Source organism: Sorex fumeus, unplaced genomic scaffold (assembly GCF_029834395.1).
Source record: "Sorex fumeus unplaced genomic scaffold, SorFum_2.1 ptg000072l, whole genome shotgun sequence".
Classification (NCBI taxonomy): Eukaryota; Metazoa; Chordata; class Mammalia; order Eulipotyphla; family Soricidae; genus Sorex; species Sorex fumeus.
In genome coordinates this window covers 12,549,933-12,567,382 of record NW_026606129.1, presented here as the reverse complement: position 1 = coordinate 12,567,382, position 17,450 = coordinate 12,549,933, and the positions used below count along the sequence as shown (strand labels likewise).

Genomic DNA, 17,450 nt, shown 5'->3' with positions numbered 1-17,450 from the left:
CTGCATCCCTGCTTGGCTAATATAGATGTATGTGGACTGTAGCCCACTCCTAGAGAATGAAAGAAAGACCTCTCAGCGAACAGGGCTACAAGTCTATTTCACTTCCCACTTGGGGGTCCTCAGCGCTGAGTTCATAATAAACTCTCTTTTTTATTATGTCACACCCATCGATGCACAGGGGTTACTCCTGGCTCATGCACTCAGGATTACTCCTGGCGGTGCTCGGGAGACCATACGGGATGCTGGGAATCGAACCCAGTGGGCCGTGTGCAAGGCAAACACTGTTTGCTATCGCTCCAGCCCCCTAATAAACTCTTATTCTGAGCTGTCTCCCTCTCTGGTCATCCCACGGCTTGTGCCAGCACATAATGACCCAGCCAGGGAGAAAAATTCAGAAAGGAAAAGGCCCGTTAAACCTGAGCGGGGAGGGCGTTTGACTTGCACGTGGCTGTCCTGGGTTCGATCTGCACCTTCCCATATGGTCGTTCTCCCTCCCTGCCCCCCTCCCCAGGACAGCCAGGAGTAATTTCTGAGTGCGGAACCAGACGTAACCCTTGAGCATTCTCCTCCAAACCCTCCCCAAAAAAGAGGGAGTAAAGCAGCGTGGATTTCATTTGTTGTTGCTTAGTACACTTTTTGAAGTAAATAGGACACAAGAGTCATGTGGTAATCTTTCTTCTTGGCGGGGACGAGAGTGGGGGACGGCACCCCCGGCGTGCTCGGGGCTTGCTCCTGGCTCCCGCCGGTTGTGCCGTTCCTTCAGTCCTAAGATTTCTTAAGAAAGCCACAAATGCCTCAGATCAGCGCAGCCCAAACCCGAGGCCTCAGCGCAGGCGGCCCCAGCTCCAGCTGGGGGTGCAGAGTCGCCAGGGCAACCCCGCCTCCTCGGCTGCGGGGTTCCGGGTGAGGCGCCCAGAGCGCGGGCGACCGGCGTAGAATCCGAGCGAGCGGCGGCCCGGCTCGCGCAGGCGCGGCGTCCGCGCGATCACGGCGCAGCGCGCGCTCATTGGTGGAAACTGCATCCCTGATTTGCATAGGGCCGGGCGCGCGCCGCGAGGGTGGCTGCCTCTGCGGCGAGGCGGCTCCGAGAGCGGGCTGTGCTGTTGTTGCTGCGGGGAGCCTGGGGACCCTCATCCCGTCCCCCTCGTCCCCCTCGTCGCCCGGGGGCTCGCCCGCATGTGAAGACTCGGTCTTTTGGACTCCCCCACCCCCAAAGAAGGCGCAAATCGGCGCTGGTGGGCCTGGCGACTTCCCCGCGGCGCGGCCTAGGGCCTGGATCCCGGTTCACTGCATCCCTTAGGGCACACCTGAGCCCGCGCGCGTGCGGGATTGCCAGGCCTGTGGGTTCTGTCTGCCACTTCCTGCGGGGACACAGGGCTGGGCGTGGCGGCATCCAAATTCAGTAAACGTCTGCACACGTATTAGCACCCTCAGGAAAGCAGTAACGGACCGCAGACGTTAAGGCGCGCTGGCCTTGCATGCGACTGCGAATCCCTGAAATACACCAGAGCACCTCCAAGAGTGGTCCCTGAGCTTCCCCATTTAGGGGAGAAAATGGTGATTAAATGTCCTCCTCTAGACTAACACCTAAGGACAGCAGAAATAAGGGTCAGGCAGATTGCCCCACAGGTTGGAAGCTGATCTCATGTGCTGGGGAAAAGGTAGCTGGGATGGAGAAAGGAACACTAAGGAAATAATGGTTGGAGGGATTGCTTGGGATACTAGATGGGTGCTAAAAGTAGACTATGGAGCAAACATGATGGCCACTTGTTACCTGGATTGTAAACCATAACACCCAAAAGACAGAGAGACTAAGAGGGAATGTGCCTGCCACAGAAGCAGCAGTGGGAAGGGGTCGAGGTTGGGGGAGTGATGTTTGGAACATTGGTGGTGGGGAATAGGGTGCTTGAACATTGTTTTATTGAAACACAACAACAACAAAAGTTTGTAAGTCTGTAACTATATTTCATGGTGATTCATGAAAAAAAAAAACTAAAAAACAAACAAACAAAAAAGTCCTCCTCTTTATTGAACTAATGATCAGGGGAGACAATAATCACCTCAATCTCTAATTAGGAGGTGAGTGAGTGCCAAGGAAGAGGGTGCAGGGCAGACCACAGGAGAACTACAGGACTGGAGCAGATGCTGTCATCCCTGTTCCTGCTCCCTGTGGGTCTGGCAGGCTGGCCTGGAATTTCTCACCCAGATGGATATAGGTAAGGTGGGAGGCATGGTTGAGGTACCCTGGGCGCTCCTGTTTCCCAGGCACTTGGGTTGTTTGTAAGGTAAAGGATTCTGACAACTTCAAGGAGTTGAGTGAAAAGAGAATCAACAAAGATACCCCCCCTCAAGCCAAGCAGCATTTTCTGGCTAGGAGAGACTTGAAATGCAAAGCTACATGTTTATTGTTCCCTGAAACAGTTTCCTCTTCAGTAAGGCCCAGAGGCACCTGCCCACAAAATCTATTTGGATATTGGATGAATGTCTAGAACACTAAGATCCAGAATCCCCACCAGGAGCATTTTCTGAACAGTTGAAAGTTTATCAAATATACTTTATTCAGAAAAAAAATCTACATCGCTTTTAAAAAACAATTCAAAAAAGAATGGAGGGGTCCTAGCTATAGACAATGGATAAGGTGCTAAACCCACCAGGAGCCCACAGGACAGTGAGTAGGGTGCCGAACCCTGAGCATAGAGCTAGATGTAAGTCCTGAGCACTGCCAGGTGTGGCCCAAAACAAAACAAAACAAAAATCCATAAATAAAAGGCTCCCACAAAAGCAGAGAACACCTGTTTCATTAGAGGCCCCAGGTCAGTGCTGAGAGCTCCAGCCAGGGGCAGCTCCACCAGGGAGAACCACAAGTGTAGTGATGGCAGAGACCCCTGTCACATTCAGGATGGCTACCTGCTTGATGCAACCACAACTCTTCTCTAGCACCATACTACTTCCCAAGACAAATTAAGACACTTTTATAGCAACCACATGTTTTGTTTTGTTTTGGTTTTTAGGTCACACACTTGGCAGCGCTTGGGGCTTACTCCTGGCTCTTGCATTTGGATCACTCCTGGCAGGCTCCGATGACCATATGGGGTGTCAGGGATCGAACCTGGGTCAGTTGCTTGTCTTACCCGCCATACGATCTGAGGCCATGGCCACCATGTTTAATGCAGAACACGATGGTCTTGGTCTCCCTGGGGCAGCCGTGGTGTCCGCAAGGCTCACCCTACTGGCTGTGAGGCCGCTTGGCTAGGGGCTCCTCCTGCTTCAGCCATCGCTCCAAGAGTCCTGCGCCCCCTCTCTTAGCAGGGAGTGGGCTCTTCTGCAAGAACTGGCTGGACCACTGGGGCACATCTGACTCTGCCTTTTGCGGTGTCTGGGGGTCTTCCTTTTTGGGTGATTTTGTGGTCAGCCACTGTAACATCTTCTGGCTACTGCCACTTGCTTTAGGCTCCTGAGGGCAAAAGAGGAAAAAGTTCAATGCACCCAGCCTGTGTCACCTGCAAGCAAAGCTCAGGAGAAGAGATGGGCGAGAGCATGAGCGCCCAGCGAGAGAAGTGCCACCGAGCATCCCGGTCAGGTGCGGAGAATGAAGAGTTCTTGAGGGAAAAAAGAACCTGATGGAGTGCGATGAGCCTGGGCACTGGGTAGTAAGGCTGGAGAGCTCTGGCTTCCCAGAGTCAGAACGGTTAGGATGGCAGCCCCAAGGCTGAACAGACTTTCTCTACTGCACAGTCTCCCTGAGTCTCTCTTTGTGGGCACTGCTCCCTTATGCCGGGCACCCAACTCTGAACTGCTGGTTCTGAATTTGCATAATGCCCGCTTTCCAGAACATCAACTCTTTTTTTTGGGGGGGGAGGGGGCGGATGAAGGTCATACCCAGTGGTGCTCAGGGGACATATGGTAGCAGAATTTGAACCGAGGTCAAATCGACCACAGAAAATGCCAAAACTTAATTTTTATTTACTTTGAGAGGGGAGTTGGAGAGTGGTTCGGGTCTTATGCAGCATTAATCAAAGCATTCTCCTAGCTCTGTGATTAGGAATCACTCCTGGTGGTACTCAGGGGAAGTATGTGGTGCTGGGCAGCAAACCAGGGATGGCAGCATGCAAGGACATCACCTCAATCCCTGTACTGTCTCTATCTCCCCAGAATGTTGATTCTTTTGAAGCAAAAGCCATGCTGAAAATTGGCAGTGTCAAATGCAAACTGAACATGTAATTACATCTCCAGAGACAGCTAAAAACAGCATGAGCTTAACTGTCAGGAGTGCAGGAGTGCAGAGAAGTAGAGCTAAAAAAAAGGTGGACTGTGGGTGTGGCAAATTCAAAAGCAGCAAGGGGTGCTTGTTCCTGCGGTTGCCACAAAATTGAAAGACTCACCAGAGCAGCCCTGGCTCAGGCCTGGAGAGGGTCCAGGCAGCTGGCTCACAGGGCTGAGTGCACGACACAATCCCTGGCTCTGCCCAGTCTCCAAGCAACACCAGGAGTGATCCCTGAGCACAGGATTAAGAGTATCCCCTGAGCACTGTTGGGTGTGACTGCCCCCGCTTCTCCACCAAACAAAAAAAAGAATGCTCTTATTAAAAATAAAGTAGATCCCCGAGGAAAAGCTGCGGATACCTACCTTTGTCAATACTAAGTGAACAGGAGTCACACACTCGGGGGTGTTGTTTCGCGAGTTGTTCACCACGGAGGAGACGGGGTGGAAGGTGATGTTCTCTGTGGGGTGGATCAACTTCAGGGCTTCCTGAGTCGAGACCTCCCCGAAGTCAAGCCACTTGGAAACGGCCTCATCACCGTCTAGGATGGCAGGCATCCTGGGCAGCACATCGGGACACAGTGGGGGCGGGAAGAGAAAGTCAGCCTAGTGCACAAATCCTGACAAGGGGACTGTCCTGTCAAGTGTTCCTGAGTGCCATTTCCATGGCAAGAAGCTCACCAACAGGAAAGGCAGCGGGGACAGTTGTAGAGCACCGGGACAGGGGTTGTGACTCCGTGGGTCCGAGAGAACCCCATGGTGAACACAGACAACTCACCAGCGGAATGTGACCTTGCCCTTGCGTGAGTCACAGATGCTCACAACCACCCCAGCCCACTGCATCCTCCACTGCCAAGCTGTGTCAGGCTAGTCTTTTGCACTTGGGAATTTTTCTATGTACTAAATAAAACTATTCACAGCCAGGGAGATAGTTTAAAGGGCTCGTGTGCAAGTTCTGCATGTGAGAGTCCTGGGAACAGCATCATCCCCTGAGACCTGAGCCATACCAAGTGCCACTAGGTATGGCTCCCAAAACAAAACAAAAAGTCGATTTAACACAGCAAACGGGTCTAATCTTTGTAGCTTAAAACATATTAAGGAAGAGGCTGAAGTGATAGAGCAGTGGGTAGGGCACTCGTCTTGCACAGGCTGACCCGGGTTTGATCTCTGATACCTTATAAGGTTCCCCAGACCACTGGAGTGATCCCTGAGTGCAGAGCCAGGAGTAAGACCTGAGCACTACTGAACTGGGTGTGGTCCAAAAGCAAGCAAGCAAGCAAACAAAAACCACAAACAGGCTGGCACAATAGTACAGCCCAAAAGGTGCTCCTTGCCTTGCATGTGGCCAATCCAAGTTCAATCCCCGGCATCCCATATGGTACCCCAAGCACTACCAAAAGTCATTCCTGAGTGCAGAGCTAAGAGTACCCCTGAGAATCACTGGGTGTGGCCCAAAAACAAAACAAAGCAAAAAAAAAAAAAACCCAAACAAAACAAGACAAAACCCAAAACATACAAACATACTAAGGAATACAAGCAAATGAAAAAAATGTTTTTTTTCCTTGTAGGGGTTTCTTGGAGGGCAGTAGGGGCAGGAGTGTGACACTTGGCAGTTCTTAGGGCTACTCCTCAGGGATCACTCCTGGGATCATATGCGGTATTGGGGATCAAACCCAATACCCAATTGCTGTACTATCTCTCCGTCTCTCCGGTCCTTGACAAAGGTTTGAAGTGTTATTCCCGGTGCCTGTTTTCTCATTTCCACCTATTCTCTGTGCTTTTTGGTTCTTTTTTTTTGGGGGGGGGGGGGAGTAGGGGTGGGGAACACACTCGGGGCTCACTCCTGGCGGGTTCAAGGAACCACATGGGGTATTGTGGAAGTACCTTTCTGCTGTGCTATTGCTCTGGATCTAGTTCTGTGTTTTTCACGGGTCTGGTGAAAAACAGGGTCTGGTGACTTTCAGGAGTGCATGTCCCGAAGCACAAACTGACAGGAACTGGACTTTGTGAAGCAACTATCTTAGCTTCCTACTTTCCAAATGTATACACACAGAAGCCTTGAACTCCCTGAGCCACCTATTGAAACGCAAAGATGACAAATCCTCCTGTGAATTCCCTGGGCCCAGGCCTCTGAGTGTGACTTGCCTGGGGTGGATGTCACTCAAGCCTTTGCAGGCATCCACAGTGATGATGGTGTAGGAATACAGGCAGTCTCCTCCCTGAGGGGGCTCCCAGCACTCAAAGATGCCAGCCATGGTCAGGGGGCGCCAGCTGTCCCACACTTTCTCCCAGTCTTCACGCTGTTCTGCAGCATCAACATGGCCTGACTGGAGGCAGAAAAAACAGGTAAGATCCCCAGGAGTCACCTGCACAAGGGCTGGATGCTACTATACAAGTACTTAAGACCCTGGAATCCTAGAACTATTCCAGCCTCAGCCTTCTCATTTGTTTTTGTGTCAAACTTGGCAGTGCCGTAAGCCCTGAGCATCGCAGGGTGTGGCAAAAACAACAACAATAAAAGATTCATTTCGGATTAGTGTTTGAATATTATTTGTAATGGACTACTGTGCACTACTTTATGAAAATAAAATATATAAAAAAACTGAAAAAAAAATCATTTCAATCCTAAGCATACAGAAAAGTATGCTGAAAAGTCACCACGCATGATAAGAGCATGATAATCTACAGAATTATACCTTTTTTTGGTTGTTTATTTGGTTCACAGCCAGCAGTACTCAGGGTTCTATGCTCAGAGATCACTCCTGGCAGGGATATCGGGGACCATATGAGGTGCTGGTGATTGAACCTGGGTCAACTGCATGCAAGGCAAGTGACCTGCCCACTCTGCTATCTCTCCATCCCCCAAATACAACACTTGCCTTACATCCAGCAGATCTGGGCTCAACCCTCAGCACCACAAAAAGACAAAAGCCCTGAGCACTGCTGGGTGTGGCCCAAACACCCTCCACCCTCCAAAAATGAATTTATCTCAAGAAAGTTGTTGTTAAACTTTATGAAGGAAGCCCAAGATGTCTCTGGCATATTTTCTCGGTACACTTTACAGTATCTACTGGGCTGCCAACAATACCTTTTCTGTCTTGGCCTGGGGGAAGTAGATGAAATAGGGCTGCCTCTGGCTCGACAGCTGACTTCGCTGCCACTCGTAGAACCCGTCTGCTAACACCACACAGCGCCTTCCCTTTCCCAAAGGCACCTGTGGAATAATGTGAGCAAGACTTGAGCTTAGTGACAGAATCAAAGAGTTAAAATCACAGATGTTTACCCCAGGTTACCTAAGAACAGTGGCTTTATTTCTCTTTGTCGTGCTTTTTTAGTCTGTTTTTTTGGGTTATACCTGGTGGTGCACAGGGGTTACTCCATATGGGATGCTGGGGATTGAATCTGGGTTTGCTGCGTGAAAGGCAAATGCCCTACCCTACCTGCTGTACTGTCCCTCCAGCCCCTGCTTTCCTTTTTAAAGAATTTTATTTTAAGCACTGTGACTTACTGTTACCAGTAGGGTCTCATGGACTTGTTCCTTTGCAACCCTCTCCACCAGTGTCTAACATCCTCCATCACCACTGGCCCAGTACCCTCCGCCTTTCATTCCGTTCCCCTAACCCCCCAGAAGCCCACAGCAAGTCTCAAGTTCTATTGCCTTTGGCCTTTTGCTATTCTCTTATTTTGCTTCTTTATATCACAAGCTACCCGTGACGTATTCGATATGCCAAACACAGTAACAACAAAGTCTCCAATGGAGACGTTACTGGGCCCGCTCGAGCAAATCGATGAACAACGGGAGGATCGTGACCGTGATATCACAAACAAGAGAAATCATTGTGTATCTGCCTCTTTCCTTCTGGCCAACTTTACTCATCATGATACTCTGCAGTTTTACCCATGTGGCAGCAAACTGCATGATTTTGTCTTTTTTTTTCTTCCCCCTTTGAGGAGGGTGTTCACATATGGCAGTGCTCATGCTCAGGGGACCATATGTAATACCAGGGAACAAACGCCCTACCTGCTGTGCTATTGCTCCAGTCCCCCATCTTTTTTTTTAATAGTCATTTCTTATTTTTTGTTGACTCACCATTGATATACAGTTAAAAAGTCATTCCTGATTGAGCTAAGCAGTATTCTTACATCTAAGTAGTACTCCACTGTGTGCCTCACTTTTCTTATGAGGATGCAAGATGAGACAATGCACATAGTAACAACAGCTCTAAAAAATGGGCTCATGCAATAGCTGGTGCCCAGAGCTGATGGCATAATGAACCCTGAGTCCCAGGGGTCATACCCTGCACCCAGAGTTTGGGCTGACACTGCATGAATGACAGAGCAACAGAAGGGAGGCTGAGACTGAGCAAGGCTGGGTCATCAAGCCTTACTCCTTCTGCCCTATCTTCTGGAACACGAGCTCTGGTGTAAGTCAGACCCTGTGTAGGAAATGAAACCTGAGTACCTGCTTAGACAACCCTGCTTAGAAAGGCTTCTAGACTTCTGATCGTCCCAGTTGAATGGTGAGACATTTGGGTACTGAACCCAGCCATCTTGGACACCAGTCTGAGTGTCATCTGATGGCAACTTCAGGAAAACCTCCAAACTGCAGAAAAACTGTTAGGTTGAGGGCGAGAGAGACAGATGACTCAAAGGGTTGCAGTGTGCATGCTCTGCCTGGTGGAGCCCCAGGTTGGATTTCCAGTACCAATTGTCACACGGGTGCCTCCAGGAGCAAACCCTGAGGACCGTGCTGGGACCAGGACATGAGAACTGGCAAATATGGCCAAAACAAAACAAAACAAAAATGTTCAGTTGAGCCCTGTCAACCTACAGAACACAAGAGATCATAGTGAAATTCTTTTATGGTTTTTGTTTTGGGAATCAAGCAGTGCTCAGAGGACCATACACAGTGCTGGGGATCAAAGAGAGGTCAGCTATGTGCAAGGCAAGACTCTTAACCCCTGTACTATTTCTCTGGCCCAGTACATTTACTTTAAACCACTTTTTTTGGTTTTGGGCTACACCTGGTGTTACTCAAGTGCTTACTTCTGGGTCTGTGCTTGAAGGGTCAGGAGCAGGGGTTCATTGTTGGCAGTGCTGAGGGAACCAGATACAGCTCTATGGATCATACTAGGGGGTCAGCTGAATGAAAGGCAAGTACTTTCACCCCTGTACTATCTTTCTGGCTCCCACTTTTAAGTTTGTTACACATTCAATGAATAGATTAGTAGTATTCAATGTTACTTTAACAATGTAATAAGCAACATTCAATATTACATTAACTCCTATGAACACTCTTGGTTTTGTTTTTTCATGGAACTGGGGAACACCTGGCAACACTCTAAGTTACTCTGGTGGTCCTCAGGGACCATAAGGTATGCCAGGACTGAACCTGGGTGGCCAGCACACAAGGCAAACGCTCTACCCACTGTACTATCACTCCAGCCTCATGAACACACTTTGTAACTTCGGGGAAGAAAATCTTATGTTATTTCTCACAAATATAATATTCACCAACAGTTCTGTTAGGAGAAAGAAGAGAATACCTGGATCTTCCCTAGCCCAGCTCCTACCTTGAATGACTTCTTCTCCATTATGGTATCACTGCGACAGTTGGTCATGTTGAACTGCAACTTGGAAGGATCATCTTCTTTAAACCACGATGGAACCAAACCCCACCGCATGGGGGCGATAACACGCTCCGATGAGTCTGCACCCTGCCATGGGGAAAGAGTTAACATCCGTGAAAGAGATCATGGTGAAATGGAGAAGACCAAATGGAGCACATCATTACATTATTATGTCAGAAGGCAAAGAATAAAAAAATCATTAAATCATTAAAGAAAGGAAAGATTCTGGGGCTGGACAGAGATAGTACAGGGGTAAAGACACTGGCCTTGCATGTGGCTGACTCCGTGGGGTTTGTACTACATTATACATGGATGGACATGGAGAGCAGCATGCGAGCAAAATGAGTCCAAGGCAAAGGAACAGACATAGAATGATTGCACTCATTTGTGGGACAGTAAAAAAACATAGTATTAGACTAATGCCTAATGATAGAAACATACCCAAAGACAAGAGAAACAGGACCAGGAGGACTGGTGGATGGTTGGAAGATTGCCACAAGTGGGAGGGGGGAGAGGAAGGCAGATAGGACAGAGATGGGACTACTATGACAATGATAGCTGGAAATGATCACTCTGGACAAAAACTAAGTGCTGAAAGGAGGTAAAATGATACACACGATGACCTTTCAATCCCTGTATTCAAACCATAATGCCTAAAAGAGAGAGCAAGAGAGAGAAGTATCTGCCACAGATGCAGGCTGGGAGGGGTGGCAAGAGGGAAACTGGGGATATTGGTGGGGAAAATGTACACTGATGAAGGGACAGGTGGTGGAACATTTTATGAATGAAACCCAATCATAAACACCTTTGTAATTGTTGTTCTGAAACCACAGTGATTCTAAACAAACAAAAAACCAAAAACAAATAAAGGCCTCCAAGAACTACCAGGAGTGATACCCTACCAGAACCAGAAGTAGCTTGGTACCACTGGATGTGGCTCCAAACCCAAGTCAAACAAAATTGTGGGGCTTAGGGATAGCTCAGTGCTAGCGTCTCTGCCTCACAAGCACAAGGCTCCAAGTTCAATCCCTGACACTGTCCCATGGGCCTGAGCCTGGCTGCTCTGATATTTGGCATCCCCAGTGCCATTACAGAAATGATCAATCACTGGTACACCAAAACCAAATGTGTGAGCCCCTCAATCAAGTGGGTGACTCTGATGATGAGCATGGCAATAAAAGCAAGCAAGCACCAAGAAATCCAGCTACTCCAAGACTGCCTGCTGTCACATGGGGGTGCTCCGGCGAGTAACTGTGCTAGGGCGCATGAACTGCTGGGGAGTAAGTGACGGTGCAGAGGATAGCAAATGTTTCTGTAAAAGGCAAAGACTGAGTATTTCAGACATTGTGCATCTCTATGGCAACCATAACTGCTGGGACAAAGCGAAAACGAAAAAGGAAAAAGTAAATGGGTGTTGCTATGTTCCATAAAATATCATTTTCAGAGACTAGAGAGTACATTTGCTTAAGGGGCTTGACTTGTAAACAGCTTGATCCCCTGCACCTAATCTGGTCCCCAAAGCAATGCCAGGAGTGATCCCTTAGCACAGAGCCATGAGCAAGTCCTGAGCACTGCCCGATGTGGCCACCTCAAAATTGTCTCTTTCCCCCCCCTAAAAATGGTTGAGGGCACTAGTTTTCTGACTCCTGCTCTAGCTTTGTGCTTCTTAGAACTTCTTCTACTGGTAAAGTCTTTTCAGATGAAATTTATTCTTCTTATTAAAAATTAGCACTGTAGGGGCTGGAGCGATGGCATAGCAGGTAGGCATTTGCCTTGCACGCTGCCAACCCAGGTTCGAATCCCAGAATCGCATATGGTCCCCTGAGCACTACCAGGAGTAATTCTTGAGTGCAGAGCCAGGAGTAACCCCTGTGCATTGCAGGGTGTGATGCAAAAATAAATAAATACATAAATGAATAAATAGCACTGTCCTCAGGTTATTCACTGGTTTGCTCAAGCAGACACCAGTAACGTCTCCATTGTGAGACTTGTTCCTGTTTTTGGCATATCGAATATGCCACAGGGCACTCGCCAGGCTCTGCCGTGCAGGTGGGATACTTTCGGTAGCTTGCCAGGCTCTCCGAGAGGGATGGAGGAATCAAACCTGGTTCGGCTGTGTAAAAGGCAAACACCCTATCCACTGTGCTATCACACCTTAAATTAAAATTTTAATTTAATTAAAAATTTAAAAAAATTTACAAGGTTATTTACAACCACGATTTGTAAGGTAAATCATAGTTGGGCCTTCGACATACTATGTTCCAGCACCAATCCTACTGCCAGTGTCTTTTTCCCTCCACTAGAATGCCCAGATTCCCATCTTCTCAACTTCTGATCCCCAGCCTGGCACCTTAATAGGTACTTTCTGTTTTATTTTTAGGTCACACCCAACAGTGTTCAGGGATCACTCCCAGCAGGCTTCCAGGACCATATAGGGTGCTAGGGATTGAACCTGGGGTTTGGCCACGTGCAAGACAACAGCTCTACCTGCTGTACTATTGTTCCAGTCCCTGTTTTAGGTTTTTTGTTTGTTTAAGACTATTTAATATTGTGTTGATCCATTAACATTAATAACCACAGCCAACAGTACTGTAACTCATGCCTTGTCAAGTGGTGAAAACGTGTATTTTCTCTGTAGGGCGCATCACAACCTTCTCGCTTCAAGGCATACCAAACAGTACTTTGTGTGATGCTCGGGGTGAGATTGGGGTGTCCCTGGTGGTTACTGGATCCCTGAGCTAGCACTGAATCATCCAGCCTGACTGGCCGAGAATGACTGAAAGCGGTGGTCCTGGACCCCTTGTGCACCACCTGGGAAACCCCCTCATTTTCCTCCCGAAATAATGTAGCTTGGGGAGCGCTCAGCAGTAGAGCGCTCGCTCTGCATGTACGAGGTCCCTTGCACATCACCTGGGAAAACCCCTAACCTTCCTCCCACGAAAATGTAGCTGGGGTTGTAGCTTAGCACTACAGCACTTGCTTGGCATGTATGTATAACACCCTGACACTGTCCCTGGCACCACATAAATTCATGAAACAGTTATTTCACTAATAAAAAGCACAGACATGCACCAAACAGATCACAGAAAGGACATTTATGGGGTCAGAGTGATAATCCAGTGGGCAAGACGCTTGCCTCATACATAGCTGCCACAGCTTTGATCCCTGGCACCACGTATGGCCCCCAGTGCCACCAGAAGCCTTCTGGAAATGGGGTGGGCCAAGTCCCCACCCTGTTGAAAGGTCTAGCACTCCACCTACACCCAACTTCTGCTGGCAAATAAAGGACCTAGCTGAGATACCTTGATGCTGACGCTGAATTGTCTCAGCTCCATAGCTCCTGGAGTGCATGACATCTCCAAATTCCACAGCTCTGACAGCCCAGTAGGAGCACAGCAAATTTGATGGGGAAACTGTGCAGAAGCCCACTAAGCTCCATGAGCGCAAACAGTAACACAGAATACTCACCTAGCACCTAACAGCTCCATAAATCCAACTAGTAATACCATCCTGTAAGATATTTTGTGCCTGCTAAGGGGATAGGCTTGCGGGGCTGGTGGTGGTGGGGAGACAGTGGCTGTGGACATTGGTGAAGGGAAGACACAATAGTGGTGGGATTAGTGCTGAAATATCGAATATCTGAAATAACTGTATTATGAACAACTCCATTAATCACAGTGTTTAAAGAAAGTTTCAAACAAAATAAAAAAGAGAGCGAGAGAGAGGGGCTGGAGTGATAGCATAGTAAATAAAGCATTCGCCTTGCACATGGCTGACCCAGGTTCAATCCCTGGTATATCAGGAGTAATTCCTGGGGGCAGATCCAGGAGTAACCCCTGAGCATCACAGGGTGTGGCCCCACTGCCGAGAGAGAGAGAGAGAGAGAGAGAGAGAGAGAGAGAGAGGAGAGTGAGAGAGAAGACAGGAGAGAAGAGAGGAGAGAGAGAGAGAGACAGAGATCCTACTTGACAGATCCCTCTCAGTAAGTCAGTTTAACAGGACACTGAGAAATCCTCTTACAAAGTCCAAAGATCACCTTTAAGGCGAGTACCGTCACTGTGCTACTACAAACCCAAATGCGAGGCTGCCCCCTGCTGGAGTGATGAAATGAAAGTGGCTAAGAAGCAGAAACAATGCAAATGAGGCTCAATATTAGTCACCTTCTAACCATTCTGACCCTTTGGTCTAATGATGAAACAGCTGGTATCACTGGGGCAGGGAAAAAGGAAGAAATGCGCTCATCAGTGGTTTCAAATGCAAATGCTGCCCAATATGTGCATGTGCTGGCTGTTGGCCGTTGAGAAGACAAGGTTAATGAACTGCTGCAATGGTTCTAATTTTGTTGTTTTAAGTAAATTTACCAGTTTAAAATGACAGGTTTAAGTAAATTTACAGGTTTAAAAAAAAACGAACTCCAACTATTTACAAATATTAGGAAGCCCTAGTGATCGCGCGACAGAATCTGCTGAAGCTGTTGGTGGTGGGAGGGAGCAGTAACACAGAGGGTAGGGCGCTTGCCTTGCACACCGCCAACCTGGTTCAATCCCCACCACCACATGCGGCACCCTGAGCCGCCAAAAGTGATTCCTGAGTTCAGAGCCAGAAGTAAAACCCGAGCACAGCCAGGTGTGGCTCCAAAAGCAAATGAAGCTGTGGAGTCAAATGTCACATCAGTGAATTCATACCAGACAAAACAGAGGCCTGCATTTTCCAGGGCTCTACAGTCCCCATTCCCGGCTCCAGGATGCACCCACTAAAGTGGAACAGTGTCTGGACCTCAGCCTCAGCTGACTGGGTAGCATGGAAGATTGTGCCTCCCACACTTCCTACATCTGTTAGGATGATTTTTCTTCCATTCACTCTGTAATTCCAAAGAGGCGGTCTGAAGGCAAAAAAGAATGAAACTCTAACATTTTGTGGGAAGGGGGTACTCCCGAAGACACTCAGGGGTTACTCCTGGCTCTATGCACTTAGGAATCACTTCTGGTGGTGCTTGGGAGACCAAACTCTGGTTGGCTGCATGGGATGCTGGGGATCAAATTCCGGTTGGCTGTGCGCAAGGCAAGTGCCTTACCTGCTGTTCTAGGTCTCTGGCCCCAACGCTCAAACGCTCTTAACTTTTCTTACTCTTGTACTTCAAATTATGCCTTCATTTGAAACATGTTTTATTTTTTGTTTCCAATCAAGACCCCACACAGCTGTTCACTTTGATTTTCTAGTAATTAGACTTAACAATATTTTTTCTGTTTCAATCGGGAAGTATCCACTGAAAACGAGGAATGAATAAACTACTTACTTCATGTTAAATGATTTCATTTACTCAAACGTCGAGATGGTAGAGATTAAGGTGCTTGCTGGGCAATATAGCCAACCCTGTTCGATCCCCAGCACTGAACAGAGACCAGGGAGTACTGCCAGGGGTCATTCCTGAGCACAGAGCCAGGAACAGCTTCTGAGCTGCTACAGGTGGTAGCAAAAACAAAACAAAAAACAAAATAAAAACGAAACTGAAACAACCTAAATGGCTCTGATTATGAGTGAGGTTTGAAAGATGCTGTCTTTTTCTTTTCTTTTTTTTTTTTTTTTTGCTTTCTGGGTCACACCCGGCAATGCACAGGAGTTACTCCTGGTTCATGCACTCAGGAATTACTCCTGGCGGTGCTCGGGGGACCATATGGGATGCTGGGAATCGAACCCAGGTCGGCCGCGTGCAAGGCAAACGCCCTACCCACTGTGCTATCACTCCAGCCCCAAGATGCTGTCTTTTTTGTTGATGTTTCTGAGCCATACCTGGCAGTTCTCAGGGATCTCTCCTGGTGATGCTAGACAGACCATATGAGGTGCCAGGGATCAAATCTGGGCTAGCTGAATGCAATGCCTTAAGCACTGTATCTCTCCAGCGCTCTAGCTGCTGTCTTAAAGGCATGTGCAACACCGCTGTGAGAGAGTTTCAAGGGTTGCAGTACATGCTTCACACGCAGGAGCCCAGGGTGTGCTCCCCAGCACCTCACGGTCCCTCGAGCATTGCCAGAAGTGGCCTAAAAAACCCAAAGGAAAAAAGACATTCAAATTTCAGACACACAGAAGACAAGGATGGAGACTAACATGCCTGGTATTTGGAAAGCTCAGAAATAGCACTAAAGACTAAGTCATCGGGGCTGGAGTGATAGCACAGTGGGTAGGGCGTTTGCCTTGCAAGTGGACAACACGGGTTCGATTCCCAGCATCCCATATGGTCCCCCGAGCACTGCCAGGAGTAATTCCCGAGTGCATGAGCCAGGAGGAACCCCTGTGCATTGCCAGGTGTGACTCAAAAAAAGGGGGGAAAAAAAAAGACTAAGTCATCTTCTGAGATTAGAAGGCAGTGATGAGAGGCTGGAGATACTGTGCAACGGGTAAGGGTCTTGCCCTCCCTCAACCCGGGTTGGGTCCCCGGAACTCCTCATGGGCCTCAGAGCCCAGCCAAGAGAGACCCCCGAGCGCAGAGCCAGAAGCCAGCCCTGGGCCCTGCTGGGTGTGCCCACCGCCAACACCAAGGATAAAGACCCCAATGATCAAAGGTCTTAGATCTTAGATCTTTGACCGGCAGCTGCGCCTGTTCCATCCCCGTCACCCCCTAGGGGTCCCGCGCACCGCCAGGAGTGACCCCCCACCCCCACCCCCGCCGTCGTTAACGCGGCCGTCAAGCCACAGAGGGCCCCGGGACAGAAACGGGCGGTACCTTGTCCAGGTGCAGTCGCGACAGCAGCACGGGGCTGTGGGACTGGGGGCTCTTGTTGTAGGAGGGCGCGTACTTGTCGGGGTCCCGCCACTCGGGCAGCTGCCGCCGGCCCTGCCGGTCGCGGTAGGCGCAGGCGCGCGCGAGGACGTCCCGGGGCAGGTGGCAGGACGTGCGCCCGCACATGGTGGCCGGTCCCGGAACCCCTGCAGGCGGGCGGCGGGGTCAGCGCCGGGGACCAGCGGCACCTGCAGCCGGCACCCTGCAGCCTGCTACCTTGCAGCTTGCACCCTGCAGCCCGACCCTGCAGCCTGCAGCCGCCCCGGTCCCGCCCGGTCCCGCCCCGCCCCGCGCCGGCCCGGCCCGTTTCCCCCGCCCCCCCCCCCCCGTCCCTCTTGCTCCCGGCCCGGTCCCGCCTCACTCACCCCGGCCCGGTCCCGCTTCCCCCCGGCCCGGTCCCGCCTCAGCCTCACGCCGGCCGGGCCCGCTTCTCCCCCCGCCCTCCCGACCCGGCCCGCTTCCTCCCGACCCGGTCCCGTCTCGGCCCCGTCCCGGTCCCGCCTCACGCCGACCCGGTCCTCCTCACTCCCCCCCGACCCGGCCCGCTCCCCGCTCCCGGCCCGGCCGCTCCCGCCGCCTCACCCGCCCCTCAGCCCGTCCCGCCTCACCTTCAGGCGGCCCGTGTCGCTCCCTCAGCTCCGCCTCAGACCCCGCGCGCCGCGGCCCAGGCCCCGCCCCCGAGGTCGGCCCCGCCCCCGGCCGGGTGTGGGAGGCTCCCGGACGTTCCTGCCTCGGAGTCCCCGCGGCTTCCCGGCTGGGATCACAAGCCCCGCCCCCGAGCT

General features: G+C 50.2%; 1 protein-coding gene across 1 annotated transcript; it reads right to left on the bottom strand.

Moving 5' to 3' along the window:
- Window positions 1-3,093: 3,093 nt before the first annotated feature.
- HMCES (5-hydroxymethylcytosine binding, ES cell specific) lies at window positions 3,094-16,827 on the bottom strand. The gene is made up of 6 exons (XM_056129507.1): window positions 16,612-16,827; window positions 9,834-9,977; window positions 7,349-7,474; window positions 6,406-6,587; window positions 4,627-4,819; window positions 3,094-3,454 (listed from the first exon to the last, which is right to left on the bottom strand). Exons 1-6 carry the CDS (start codon window positions 16,792-16,794, stop codon window positions 3,227-3,229), a joined length of 1,056 nt encoding a protein of 351 aa, XP_055985482.1. The 5' UTR covers window positions 16,795-16,827; the 3' UTR covers window positions 3,094-3,226.
- Window positions 16,828-17,450: the final 623 nt, after the last annotated feature.

What these genes read in the sequence shown, in the direction of transcription:
- HMCES (XM_056129507.1), bottom strand. Translation starts at nt 16,794, where the DNA reads ATGTGCGGGCGCACGTCCTGCCACCTGCCCCGGGACGTCCTCGCGCGC. An exon ending in CGCGACTGCACCTGGACAAG is followed by an intron (nt 9,978 to 16,611) that starts GTACCGCCCGTT and finishes TCCCCATGGCAG; the next exon opens with GGTGCAGACTCATCGGAGCG. An exon ending in TTCACTTAGTATTGACAAAG is followed by an intron (nt 3,455 to 4,626) that starts GTAGGTATCCGC and finishes TTTTGCCCTCAG; the next exon opens with GAGCCTAAAGCAAGTGGCAG.